This window comes from Onychostruthus taczanowskii, unplaced genomic scaffold (genome assembly GCF_017590055.1).
Source record: "Onychostruthus taczanowskii isolate IOZ18803 unplaced genomic scaffold, ASM1759005v1 scaffold89, whole genome shotgun sequence".
In the NCBI taxonomy this organism is placed as follows: domain Eukaryota; kingdom Metazoa; phylum Chordata; class Aves; order Passeriformes; family Passeridae; genus Onychostruthus; species Onychostruthus taczanowskii.
This window is the reverse complement of record NW_024506882.1, coordinates 556,325-568,554: the sequence shown is the minus strand read 5'-3', so window position 1 is coordinate 568,554 and position 12,230 is coordinate 556,325. Positions and strand designations below refer to the sequence as shown.

General features: G+C 46.4%; 1 protein-coding gene across 2 annotated transcripts in view; it reads left to right on the top strand.

Moving 5' to 3' along the window:
• Nucleotides 1–11,578, top strand: part of NLK (nemo like kinase) — a 37,412-nt gene extending 25,834 nt beyond the window's left edge. For both annotated transcript variants that reach the window (XM_041425357.1, XM_041425356.1), the window contains 8 exons: nucleotides 2,776–2,882; nucleotides 3,553–3,638; nucleotides 4,486–4,695; nucleotides 5,010–5,111; nucleotides 7,558–7,644; nucleotides 8,653–8,851; nucleotides 9,358–9,451; nucleotides 9,861–11,578. In XM_041425357.1, coding sequence (XP_041281291.1) covers nucleotides 2,776–2,882; nucleotides 3,553–3,638; nucleotides 4,486–4,695; nucleotides 5,010–5,111; nucleotides 7,558–7,644; nucleotides 8,653–8,851; nucleotides 9,358–9,451; nucleotides 9,861–9,915 — 940 coding nt within the window. In that variant the 3' untranslated portion in view covers nucleotides 9,916–11,578. The remainder of the gene's footprint in view (nucleotides 1–2,775; nucleotides 2,883–3,552; nucleotides 3,639–4,485; nucleotides 4,696–5,009; nucleotides 5,112–7,557; nucleotides 7,645–8,652; nucleotides 8,852–9,357; nucleotides 9,452–9,860) is intronic.
• The last annotated feature ends 652 nt before the right edge of the window (nucleotides 11,579–12,230 follow it).

Below are 12,230 nucleotides of genomic sequence, written 5' to 3'. Positions count from 1 at the left end.
CACAGCACTGGGGTTTGGGGGTGCACAGACCCAGTGAAGCACGGGCCCAGCCCAGGTGAGAGCGCCGCTTCGCCGAGGGCCCTTCGTCCCTTTCAGACATTTATCTGTGGCTTTGTAAAATTCACCAACTCAGCGGGTCCCAGCCAGCAGAGCAAGTCGAGTTCTTTTGTGCCGCGCATTTGCTTTGATAATTACTCTGAAGCAAATTGGTACATTTGTAGATCTAATTTTATACAGCTACTTAACTAATTACTGCTGTCAGGAGTAATTTCTCTCTGGTAGCAGCGCTGGGTAGCGGCGTGTTCAGCGCCAGCGGCCGCCCCATGGCCAGGGCCCAGCCATGGCACTGAGGGAAGGGAACAGGAAAGGAAACTGAGGGAAGGGAACTGAGGGAAGGGAAAAGGAAAGGAAACTGAGGGAAGGGAACGGAGGGAGGGAAACTGAGGGACGGAAAGTGAGGGAAGGGAACTGAGGGAAAGGAAACTGAGGGAAGGGACCTGAGGGAAGGGAACTGAGGGAAGGGAAACTGAGGGAAGGAAATTGAGGGAAGGAAACTGAGGAAGGCAAATTGAGGGAAGGGAACTGAGGGAAGGGAACAGGAAAGGAAACTGAGGGAAGGGAAGTGAGGGAAGGAAACTGAGGGAAGGGAAACTGAGGGAAGGAAACTGAGGGAAGGAAATTGAGGAAGGGAAACTGAGGGAAGGGAACTGAAGGAAGGGAAACTGAGGGAAGGGAAACTGAGGGATGGTAGTTGAGGGAAGGGAAACTGAGGGAAGGAAACTGAGGGAAGGGAAACTGAGGGAAGGGAAACTGAGGGAAGGAAACTGAGGGAAGGAAACTGAGGGAAGGGAAACTGAGGGAAGGGAAATTGAGGGAAGGAAAACTGAGGGAAGGGAACTGAGGGAAGGGAACTGAGGGAAGGGAAAAGGAAAGGAAACTGAGGGAAGGGAACGGAGGGAGGGAAACTGAGGGACGGAAAGTGAGGGAAGGGAACTGAGGGAAAGGAAACTGAGGGAAGGGACCTGAGGGAAGGGAACTGAGGGAAGGGAAACTGAGGGAAGGAAATTGAGGGAAGGAAACTGAGGAAGGCAAATTGAGGGAAGGGAACTGAGGGAAGGGAACAGGAAAGGAAACTGAGGGAAGGGAAGTGAGGGAAGGAAACTGAGGGAAGGGAAACTGAGGGAAGGAAACTGAGGGAAGGAAATTGAGGAAGGGAAACTGAGGGAAGGGAACTGAAGGAAGGGAAACTGAGGGAAGGGAAACTGAGGGATGGTAGTTGAGGGAAGGGAAACTGAGGGAAGGAAATTGAGGGAAGGAAACTGAGGAAGGCAAATTGAGGGAAGGGAACTGAGGGAAGGGAACCTGAGGGAAGGAAACTGAGGAGAGGAAACTGAGGGAAGGGAACTGAGGAGAGGAAACTCAGGAAAGCCCACTGGGGAAAGCACACTGCAGGTACCTGTGTGAGGAGGGGACTGCAGCCCCCGGGCTTGGGGCGTCTCTTTGGCTCCGTGTCCCCTCCGTGTCCCCTGCGGTGCTGCTGCAGGCAGGGTCCCAGCAGCAGGAGAGGCCCCTGGGTGACAGCAGAGCCTGCTGCCTCAATTACCCAGAGACAATAATCAGATGGCTGCTCTGGGGTTAATGGCACCTCTGAGCCCTGTCGAGGGCTTGATTTAATGCGCCCCAGACCTGCAGTGGTGCAGGTGCCATTTCAGGCCCTCATTTAATTTAAGCTGCTTTAGTTGGCATGGCAACTAGTTGAGACATCTGGGAGACATTATGCTCGGGATTGAGATTTAGGAGGATTTGTGGTGTAGCAAAACAAAAATCTTATCGTAATAAAGTGCAGAGTAATGCTTTGGGTATTTAAAAGTATTTTGCGTTAAATTGAATGTAAAGATTTGTTGCAGGTACAAGGTAAACCGCAAATTTTAGAAGTCTGTTATAAATATTTAAAAGGGTCTTTGCTAAAGGAAAAGAAAAATTAGAGGACTACAGATTATGGTGCTGCAGGGTTGGGTTTTTTCTTTATTAATTCTTTATGAATGCAATTTTAATATTTTTTTCCTCAAAAAGTTGGAGATATTTAATTTATAAAATGAGTTTTTGTGTGGTGTTCTGGTGGCAGATGAACCCTTTGGCCAACAGGGATTTGGCCGGAGAGGGTTTGTAGAGCAACAGATGAAAGCAGAGCATTGACTGGGTAGAGATGAAAGAAAATGAGCATTCAATACCTGGCTGTATCAGTTAACATGGGGCAAATGTGTTTTACCTCCTTCAGCCACACATGCGATAATAGCAGAGACTTCTGTTTCAAATGTGACTGCTAAACAAAGCTTTTAAAGCAGTAATGTTTTTAATTAGTGCCTGCAGTTCCCCCAGTGTTTATTGCGATGATTTCTCTGTGTGTTACTGTTGTCCCACAGGCAGGACATGTCAGGAGGTCTCCATCCTGTGTGCAGCTTTCAGCCTTTTTCACTGCTTTTGAACCCCCTGAACACACACAGGCCCCTCTGGGAGCCACCTCCCCTCAGCCTCACTTGTAATTTGCCTTTCAGTAACTTTGTACAGCTACCTTAATGCAAACTCTCGTGGACTAATTGTTTTCTTTCACAAGCCGTTTTTTATTTTCATTCCTGTAAGAATTTGACCTCTGAAGCAGCTTTCTTCTCTTTAGCTCAATAATTCTGACCTGTAAGAGCTCAAGTAAGTAGGAGTTAGTGAATGTTTCAAGAGATTCTGTGCCTGTTCTGCTTTTCCTTGACCACTGGACTGCAGATATGTTGTCACTGAGCTGATGCAGAGTGACCTCCATAAGATTATTGTCTCTCCTCAGCCTCTCAGCTCGGATCATGTCAAAGTTTTTCTTTACCAGATTTTAAGAGGTAATTTTTCTTCCTCAAAATTTAATGAAAATTATGTAGTAGAAACATTTTTTTTCTTCATGTTTATTCTCAAGACGTTCTTATCTTGAATAAGCTTCCTGTAGGAACTTCTTTTAATTTCATATTTGAATAAATACCAAGCATGAATTACTGTAGCTACAAGAGCATGGCACCCCTGCTGCCTTAAAGCGTTGTCAGGGAAAGAAAAGTCATGCTTTTAGAATCAAGGGACAAAAAGGACAGTTAGACTGAACCAGATGGGTAAATCTGTGTAATTATATCCCCTTAAGGCAAAAATTGTTCCTGAAAAACAGAGCAGTAAGAGGTGTCTGAAAATTCCAGTGTGGGGATTAGCAGAGTATCCATGCCATAATCACAGAGATGATGTTTTGCTTTTGATTTGTTGTTTGTTGGGTTTTTGGGGAGAGGGGTTTTTTTATAAAAAGGTGCTAAATTCCTTTTTCTGTGTATTTTATATACTCCAAAATTTTACCCTGTCATTTAAGTGACTGAGTGTGCACTAGTGGCTGGGAGTTACTCATATCAAAACTAAGGCACAGGCAAAGCCCTTGCTGATCAGGAGTTGTCAGGCCTTCTGGCAAAATGTAGTCAGCCTTAAAGTTCTTCTAAAACGGGAAAAAAAATATTTTAATTTCTTTTACTGTTTCAGGTCTGAAGTATCTACATTCTGCTGGCATTTTACATCGAGACATTAAACCAGGGAACCTACTCGTGAACAGCAACTGTGTCCTTAAGGTGCTGCTTACATTTATTGAAGATGTTTGTGTGTGTATGTTGTTAATTTCTAAACAAAAAACATTGTGTGAACATTTTCCCTGAAAGTCCCTGTAAATGGAAAAAAATCCGACAGATCTTTTAAAAAGTAGAAATGAAGCAAACATCTGCCTTTGCCCTTCTCTCCCTGCCTGTCCCCACATCTCTGAAAGCAAGAGACAATTCCTGAGTTTGTCTTGGGTGGGATGTCCTGTGCCTGGGAGGGGCAGGGGGTCCTCGGTGTCCCTGTGCTCCTCAGGGGAAGATGACACCAAATGCCCAAGGCACTTCCATTAGCCTTGGGTATATGGAATTCTGGAGGACTGAGGTGTGTTGTACAGCTATGCCAAACACAAAAATTCAGTGTTGTTTACAGGGATTTGCTAAGAATTCTAATTGGCAAAGTTTGGTCTCTTTTCTTGACCCTTCTGGTTCAAGACATTTTTAACAATTCACCAAGCCCAAATGAGTAGAGCTGAATCTTTAATATTTTGAGACATGTCATGAGCAAATGAAGTTTGTTTGAGTTGAAATATTCTGTACCCAGAGGTTGGGTTTTTTGTAGTGCAAAGCTTTTTAATCTTTCAGATTAAATATTGTGATGCCAACTTAAAAAGTACTGTGATTGTAGGAATTTTAAATGGCTGTGGAACAAAGCAACGTAATTTCCTCCTCTGCCCTCTCCCCTGGCTTATGCAGTTCCAGCAGATTATCTGATGTATTTAAATGCTGGTTGGGGATCCCCTGCCTCCTTCCCAGAAGGTTGCCTATTTGAGATGCAGAAGGTGTTTTGGTTGTTTTAATTTTTTTATTTACCTTCTCAATTTAGATTTGTGATTTTGGATTGGCCAGGGTGGAAGAGCTAGACGAATCCCGGCACATGACTCAGGAAGTTGTCACTCAGTATTACCGTGCTCCGGAGATCCTGATGGGCAGCCGGCACTACAGCAATGCCATCGACATCTGGTCTGTTGGCTGCATCTTTGCAGAGTTGCTTGGCAGAAGGATATTGTTCCAGGCACAGAGTCCCATCCAGCAGGTATCCACCCTCAGCTCTCCCTGCCAGCCTGCTCCTGGAGGCCGTGGCACCTCGGGGGAGACAGGGAGGGGCTGGAGCGTGTCCAGGGGAGGCAGTGGAGCTGGGAAGGGAGCTGGGAAGGCTCAGCCTGGAGAAAAGGAGGCTCAGGGGGGCCCTTGTGGCTCTGCACAGCTCCTGCCAGGAGGGGACAGCCGGGGGGGGGTCGGGCTGTGCTCCAGGGAACAGGGACAGGATGTTGACTCGTGGTAGCTGGGGAATCTGCTGCTCCAGTGGAGAGCACTGTGTGTGAGCTGTGTGCTGTGTGCTCTGTGCAGCTGGATCTGATCACAGACCTGCTGGGCACGCCGTCGCTGGAGGCGATGAGGACGGCTTGTGAAGGCGCCAAGGCACACATACTCAGGGGTCCTCATAAACAGGTACTGCCAGGGCTGCTCAGCCACCCAGCCCGCCGGGCAGGGCAGGCTTTCACATCCTGACTGAATTCCCGTGGCCTGCTGGTTAAAAATACCCGCCTGGGATGTTTGCTCTCAGCTGTCTGTGCCTGGCAGCGGGGCTGAGTTGGGCACAGGTGGTTGTGGTCCTTGGGACGGGGGTTGGTCTGTGCTGACTCCACCTGCTGTGGGGACAAGGGGGCTTTTCACTAGGCAGGGGCATTTCTGGCTTCTACCTTGGGGGGATTGTTGGACTTGGTGACCCAGGTGAAAATCTCCCTTTCTGAGGCAGCAGTGTTTTGATACCGGCTTTGAATGAAGATGTTGAATTTAAGTGTTAGTACTGGCAAGAGACATAAATTAAAATTGACAATATAATTCATGAAACCCTGGAGGGCTGCTGCATTGCCAGGATCAGGAGTGTTAGAGGTGGAATTGATCTGCTGCCCAGAGCCAAGGGCAGAACCTCCAGCACCCCAAGCCCAGAGGGTCCCTGCACACCTGAGCTCAGACCTGAGCTGCTCAGGAAGGCCCAGCAAGAGGCTGAAAGCTGAGATACAGCATTCAACACAACTGGAGTAAAAGTTAGCTTGGAAAAAAGACACCAAACCAAAGGAAAAAGGCAGGATGGAGTCGTTGTGCTGACTGGGCAATAAAAAGGGCAAATGCAATGTAGTGTTAACAGATACAAAGAAATGCTTGTGCAGGCATCTCTAGTGCAGGGATAAGGCTCTGTGGCTCTCCAATAGGGTCATTTTTATGATTAATTTTAACTAAATTAACCAAATTATTGCCCTGTACTTGCTCCAGTAGTTAAGTTTGCATCATTATTTTCTGCATGTTGAAGTAATTTCTCACGTCTGCTCACTACAATAGTAGTTACCATAGAAATGAGCATTGCATGTATGTATATTCTGCTTTATTATTGACATGTGGGAGTTCTGCCTCCCTGGCACTTTGGATCCACTACATAAAGTTGTCGCTGTTCCATTTCATGACAGGATTTTTTAATTTGAGTGTTAATAACAGGAGGATTTCCTTCAGGTTTTCTGTGCCAGTTTTAAGTCAAGTTTACTTTTTTGCTGTCATGTGCTAAAAGACTTGTGACTCCTAAACCCAGTGTCTTAGGACCCACAGGATGGTGGGAATCCTAAAATCCATTGAGGTGAAATGGTATAAAAAGTTTCCACTACAGATTTAATGTCCTGTAGCCACAAAATTGTAAGAAATACACTCTAAGAATTAGTTGTGTGTGTGTTGGGGAAAACAATGTTCATTCTCCCTGGAGTGCCACGGGAGCTGGTGTTCTCCCTGCACCTTGGAGTCAGGGGATACGGAGCATCCAGGTGATGACTGATATTTTTGTTTTCAACATGAAGTGCGCTTCATGTTTGAGTGCAAATTCCTGGCTTTTCCTATTCTGAAATGGAGCTTTTGCTGGTGGTGAGTGGTTAAATGTTACTGGTTTCCTAATTAGACTAACAGGGAGAGCAGCCCAAGTTAGAAGCGGGCGATTGCTTTGTCACACCGACTATTTTTACTCGCCGTAGGTGAGCGCAGTGGGAGAGAGGGGTGAGGCATTTTGCTGCTCTGTGTAAAAATAGATTAATGCGAGAAGTTTCTGATTAAACCCCCCCCTGCCCCACTGTGTGCTGGCAAAATGGGTATTTACATACTCTGTAGACTTTGTCAGTTTGGTATTTAGAAGTTCAAGTGAATCGTGGCCCTGGCAGCCCCAGGGTGAGCGAGCTGTCCCTGTCCCTGTCACTGCTGACCCCCTTCCCAAAGGAAAGGAGTCCATCCCTGGCCTGCTGTGATCCCTCTGCTGTGGGAGAGCAAGCCAGGAGGAGCAGAGTTACCAAACACTGCAGCTTTCTATTCCATAGGCTGCCCTGAGAAACCAAGGCTGGGAACTGCTCAGGGCTCTGTGTGGCACTTCAGGGTTAACCTCGACTGATGTCACTCTGGAGGTGTAATTCTTATTTATCTCAGCAACCCTGACATCCAGTACAGTCCTTCTGTCACTGTCAGTCAGCTGTGGATTGCCTGGGCAAGGAAAAGCAAAGTAATCCATAATTTGGGAGGGATTGAGATTAAAAAATGAACTGCTGGAAGTGATGGAGTTAATCCAGCCCTGGAGCAGCTACAGCTGGGAGTGGTGTCTGTAGAGAAAAATACATAAAGAAAAGCAGGTTTTTCCAGGGATTACACCTGAACTAAGGGGAACAGTGATCAGTTGGACCTTTATTACAATTGCTGGGTTTTGTAATGGTGATTATTGTCATGCTGGAAAGCGTTACGTACCACTTGTCCCCTTTAACAAGGAGTTTGTCCTTGCTGACTCTGGAATAGTGTGTGTGGGAGCAGGGTTTTCCTGCTGATGGATCTGACAGGACACTCTGTGCTTCTCTTCCTCCCATTCCCCCTACAGCCATCCCTTCCTGTCCTATATACACTCTCCAGTCAAGCTACACACGAAGCAGTTCATCTCCTTTGCAGGATGTTGGTCTTTGATCCAGTAAGTAGGACTGAAAATCACCTCTAATACTTCTGGTTTCAACACTTTTTGTTGTCTGCTGCTTAAATGAGTGTTGTAAGTCAAGGACTGCTGTAGCTGGTTTCCTTCTACATGGCATTGCAGTACTTTTTGTCCATGAAAAAAGTAAAAATATCGTATAATTGGCTGATCAGTTCCCCCTGGAATGGGGGTGTCACATTTCAAACCGAGTGGTCCTGGGAAGGAAGCTCTGGCAGTGGGAAGGATGAGGCTGTGCATGACTCATGCTCTTTTCCGAGCTGGGTGTAGGTAGCAGAACATCAGCTACTTTGATGCAGTTCTAATTAGGGACACGGGGGTGTTCCTGGTCTTGCAACACACAAAAAATTCCTCCTGCATCCCCAATCACAGAACAGGATCATTTTTCCACTGAGCATCTGTTTTTCTAATAAAAATGTGCTGCTGTGGAATTTGGATTTCATTTCTTGGGACATTGCAGAGAATTGTCACAAGAAAATGTGATATTGGAATTGATAATCTTAATTATTTCATTCCCACAGAACCCCCCCAATATTGCTAATGTAAAACATAGTGACTGCAGTGCAAAGGAGGAGGCTGGGGGTTGATGAAGCATTTAAAAGCTTCCTTGGGAGTGTATTTTTTTTAAACCTTAAGAGTGCTTTGCTGAGCAGAACCATGGAAATGTTAAGCCGTAACTTTCACATTAAAAAAAAAAAATCTTTTCTGACTCCCTCAACGCTTAGAATGCTGTCTTTCCCAGCTTGTTTTGATTTATTGCAGGAGTCATAATTGTAAGGTTATCTGGAGAAAAAAGCCTTTGAAAGGCACGTTCCTAAACGCTGTGTGCTCGGCGTGTGCGGGTGGCTGGGCGGGAGGTCGGTGCCACCCAGGCTGGTTTGTGAGCCTCAGCTCCCCTCTAGTGGCAGCTCCTCTCACACCAGCCGGGTGTATGGAGCACTGAGGACGGATCCCTGGGTAGTTCCTCACGCCTGCTCTCTTCCCTCCCAGTCCAAAAGGATATCTGCTAAGGATGCCTTAGCTCACCCCTACCTGGACGAGGGCCGGTTGCGGTACCACACCTGTATGTGCAAGTGTTGTTTCTCCACTTCGACTGGCAGAGTTTATACCAGTGATTTTGAGCCCATCACTAATCCCAAATTCGACGACACCTTTGAGAAGAACCTCAGTTCTGTTCGGCAGGTTAAAGGTGAGCAGGAGTTTTCCTTGGGAGCTGGAATGGAGTTGGGATTGGTGCTCTGGAGCCACACAGTGACCCCAGTGCTGGTTTCTTCTAGGTATTTTTCCATTGTAGACACTGGAAATACTTTCTTTTCACCAAAAGAACAGAGTTGTCAGTGTTCTGAGATAAGGCAGTGGCACAAGCATGAGCTGACCTGCAGAAGTCTGTGGGTTTCAAACCTCAGCAGTGCCCATCCCTGGCGTCCTGTTCTTCATCCTTTTGCTGAAGGATGGCACTGGGGGAAGAGGAAGTCACTGGGTGGCCTTTTGGGGCTGTGAGGTGTGACCTCCACAGCTGTCCTGCAGCCTGGAGCTGAAGCTGAGCAGTCAGATTTAGGGAAGCTGGAGCTCTTTTATCCTCCCTAAAATCTACTCTCAATAGGGGAAGTTCTGTGTCCCTCCAGTTGACACTGCATTTTACTGAAGCCAGAAGTGTTAATGCTGTGTTGTTTTGTATTTTTCTCCTGTGTACAGAAATAATTCATCAGTTCATTTTGGAACAGCAGAAAGGAAACAGAGTGCCTCTCTGCATCAACCCTCAGTCTGCTGCTTTTAAGAGCTTTATTAGGTAACTGTATGTAATCACATCTGATATTAATTCCCATTTATTAGTAGTACAGAATTCAGACATCCAGAATGTTTCAGGTTTTCCGTTCCTGAGATAGGAAGGCCCCACAGATAAAACCCTTGTGAACTGTATTTATGAATTCTTCTGGAACTTAAGTAAAACATGCAAAAGTTTCAAGTGACATTTTTGTGCAAAAGACCCGGAGTCAGACTGAAACAGGAATTGGGAAGGTCGGCGAGTTGAGTGTTGGTTGTGGAGCTGCAGGGTTGGAAGGAGGGGCAGAGGGGTGGCAATGCTCAGGTAAAGGAATGCTTGCCGTGGGGCTGGGGGCTCGGGCTGGGTGTGGGGGTGGCTGTCCCGGGGGTTTGGTGGCCCTGAGCCCCGCAGTGAGCCCTGTGTGTGTCTGCAGCTCCACGGTCGCCCAGCCCTCCGAGATGCCGCCGTCGCCGCTGGTGTGGGAGTGACCGGAGCGCCCCAACTACTGAAGATGTAATGTAGCTTTCCACTGGAGCCTGGGATTTGCAATTCTGGAGGTTAATCATGCTTGTACTGTAATTTTACTAATGAAGTTTTAAATTAACAACCACTACTTGTACAATATGAATAATACTTAGAAATGTACTAGACTTTTAATCTTGTAAAGTGGTTGTGCTTTTAGAAGAAAATATTTTACCCAGAGTTGCACGTGTTTTATGAATTCTAGTGCAGCTGTGATGGCTCAGCTCAGAACAAACAGAATTGAACCAAATTCGGGGAGGTTTTTTCTTTTTTTTTTATTTCTTTTTTTTTCCTTTTATTTTTTTTTAATTGAAGTGAGATTGTACAAACAGATAGACATACATTTTGATATTGAGCCATTCCTGAAGATTTTGGGTTTTCTAAAACTAAGGAATACAGAAAACTTGACTGCGACCAATCATGAAGTCCCTTTGGTGGCCGTGGCCATGGGAAGTGGCCACGTCCCCTGATGCCCAACCCTATAAATAGCTTCTCACTAGAGCTGTGATGGTGATGTGTGCTGTTCTAAAATCAAATGTTGTGAGTAGAGAGAATGAGTTTGTGACTAGGAGAGACTAAACTTCTGTTTCCTTACCCAGTATAAATATATATATATATTTAATCTATTTTTATTAGAAGTTTTTCTGCTCTTTCTTACATAAAACCCCCCAGCATGCATCTTCTATGTGTGTAAATAATTCCATTTATGGGCTAATTTCAGAGATCCCTGACATCATTGCTGTATAGAGAGAAACTAGCTTGCACATTTTAGGTCTGTGAAATTTTGTGAGAACTTTTTCCTGCACTGGACAGTTGAGAGAAAAAAAAAAGAAAAGGACAAAAAAAAGCACATAGGGAATTCTGTTAATTGTGTTCGTGTCTTTAGGCAGAGCTGTGGAAGTCTTGAAATGTCACAGTAGTAAATAACTTTTATTACTTTTTGGCTAATTCTTTTTCTGTTGGAACACTGAATTCTGTGCATATGTATATATGAACACAAATTGAAGGCCTCTACCTCCTGGAGTATACAACTTGGTTTGTTTACCTCCACATGATTTTTTTTTTTTTTTAAGTTTAGTGTGGAGACTTGAAACTTGAATGTCCCTTCCAACTTTTGTATTTAAAACAAGACTAGAAAATTGAAGACTGTTTTTCACCTGTACAAAGGAATACTAAAAGGTGGTCTTAAAATTTGAGCCTTGGTCTGGAGAGAAACCATGGTGTTTGTTATGGACAATTAACTGTTAAAGTTATTGTAAGTTATCTGTATTTAGCAGAGTATTTTCAACAAGAGTGATCTGAGCTGGAATTGGAGACTATTAGTAAGTTATGTTTGGAAGTTTTAACTTCAATGAAGTAATTATTTGCTGTGAAAGAGACAAACATTGAATAACTGAACAAAGATGGTGCAATATCTTTGTTTTTTATGAGGCTCCTGAGAATAAAACCAACTGAAGCATTTCAATTCACTTGAGTGAGAAACGTGTTTAATTATCGAGCCCCAGAAGACACTGGTATGAAAGGTAAAATCTCAGAGGTTGGTCAGTTAATGTGGCACACTTGCTGGTCACTTTGTAAAATGTAGATTTGGAGTACAGTGGTGAAAACATTAAATGTGACATTTGAAAACGCGGTGGTGGAGTCATTCTTTCCTTTTCCTGCCCGCTCTGCCCCGGCCCGCTTGGTCCTTGTGACTTTTCCCGGGCGGGAGGCGCCGCTCCCGCTCCGTGCGGGCCCTGCAGCCGTGCCTGTGAGCGGGCCCGGTGCGGGCCGGGACCCCGCTCGGACCGGGAGCCACCGGGGAACCGGAGCCCTGCAGCGCGGGCCGGGCTCTCACGGGGCGCGGCAGCGCCTGGAGCTCAGCATCGACGCGTGCGGGGAAGAAAGGGCTGGGCCGAGGTGCGGGACCGCGGGGGACCGGAGCCGGGCTGGCGGCACCGCCGGGGAAACGGGAAAGAGCGGGGAAAGGGGGAAAGGAAAGAACGGGGAAAGAGCGGGGAAAGGGGAAAAGAGCGGGGAACGAACGGGGAAAGAGCGGGGAAAGGGGAAAAGAGCGGGGAAAGAGCGGGGAAAGGGGAAAAGAACGGGGAACGAACGGGGAAAGGGGAAAAGAGCGGGGAAAGAACGGGGAAAGAGCGGGGAAAGGGGAAAAGAGCGGGGAAAGAGCGGGGAAAGAGCGGGGAAAGGGGAAAAGAACGGGGAACGAGCGGGGAAAGGGGAAAAGAACGGGGAAAGAACGGGGAAAGGGGCGGGCCAGGGCCAGGGTGTGGCCGGGGGCGGG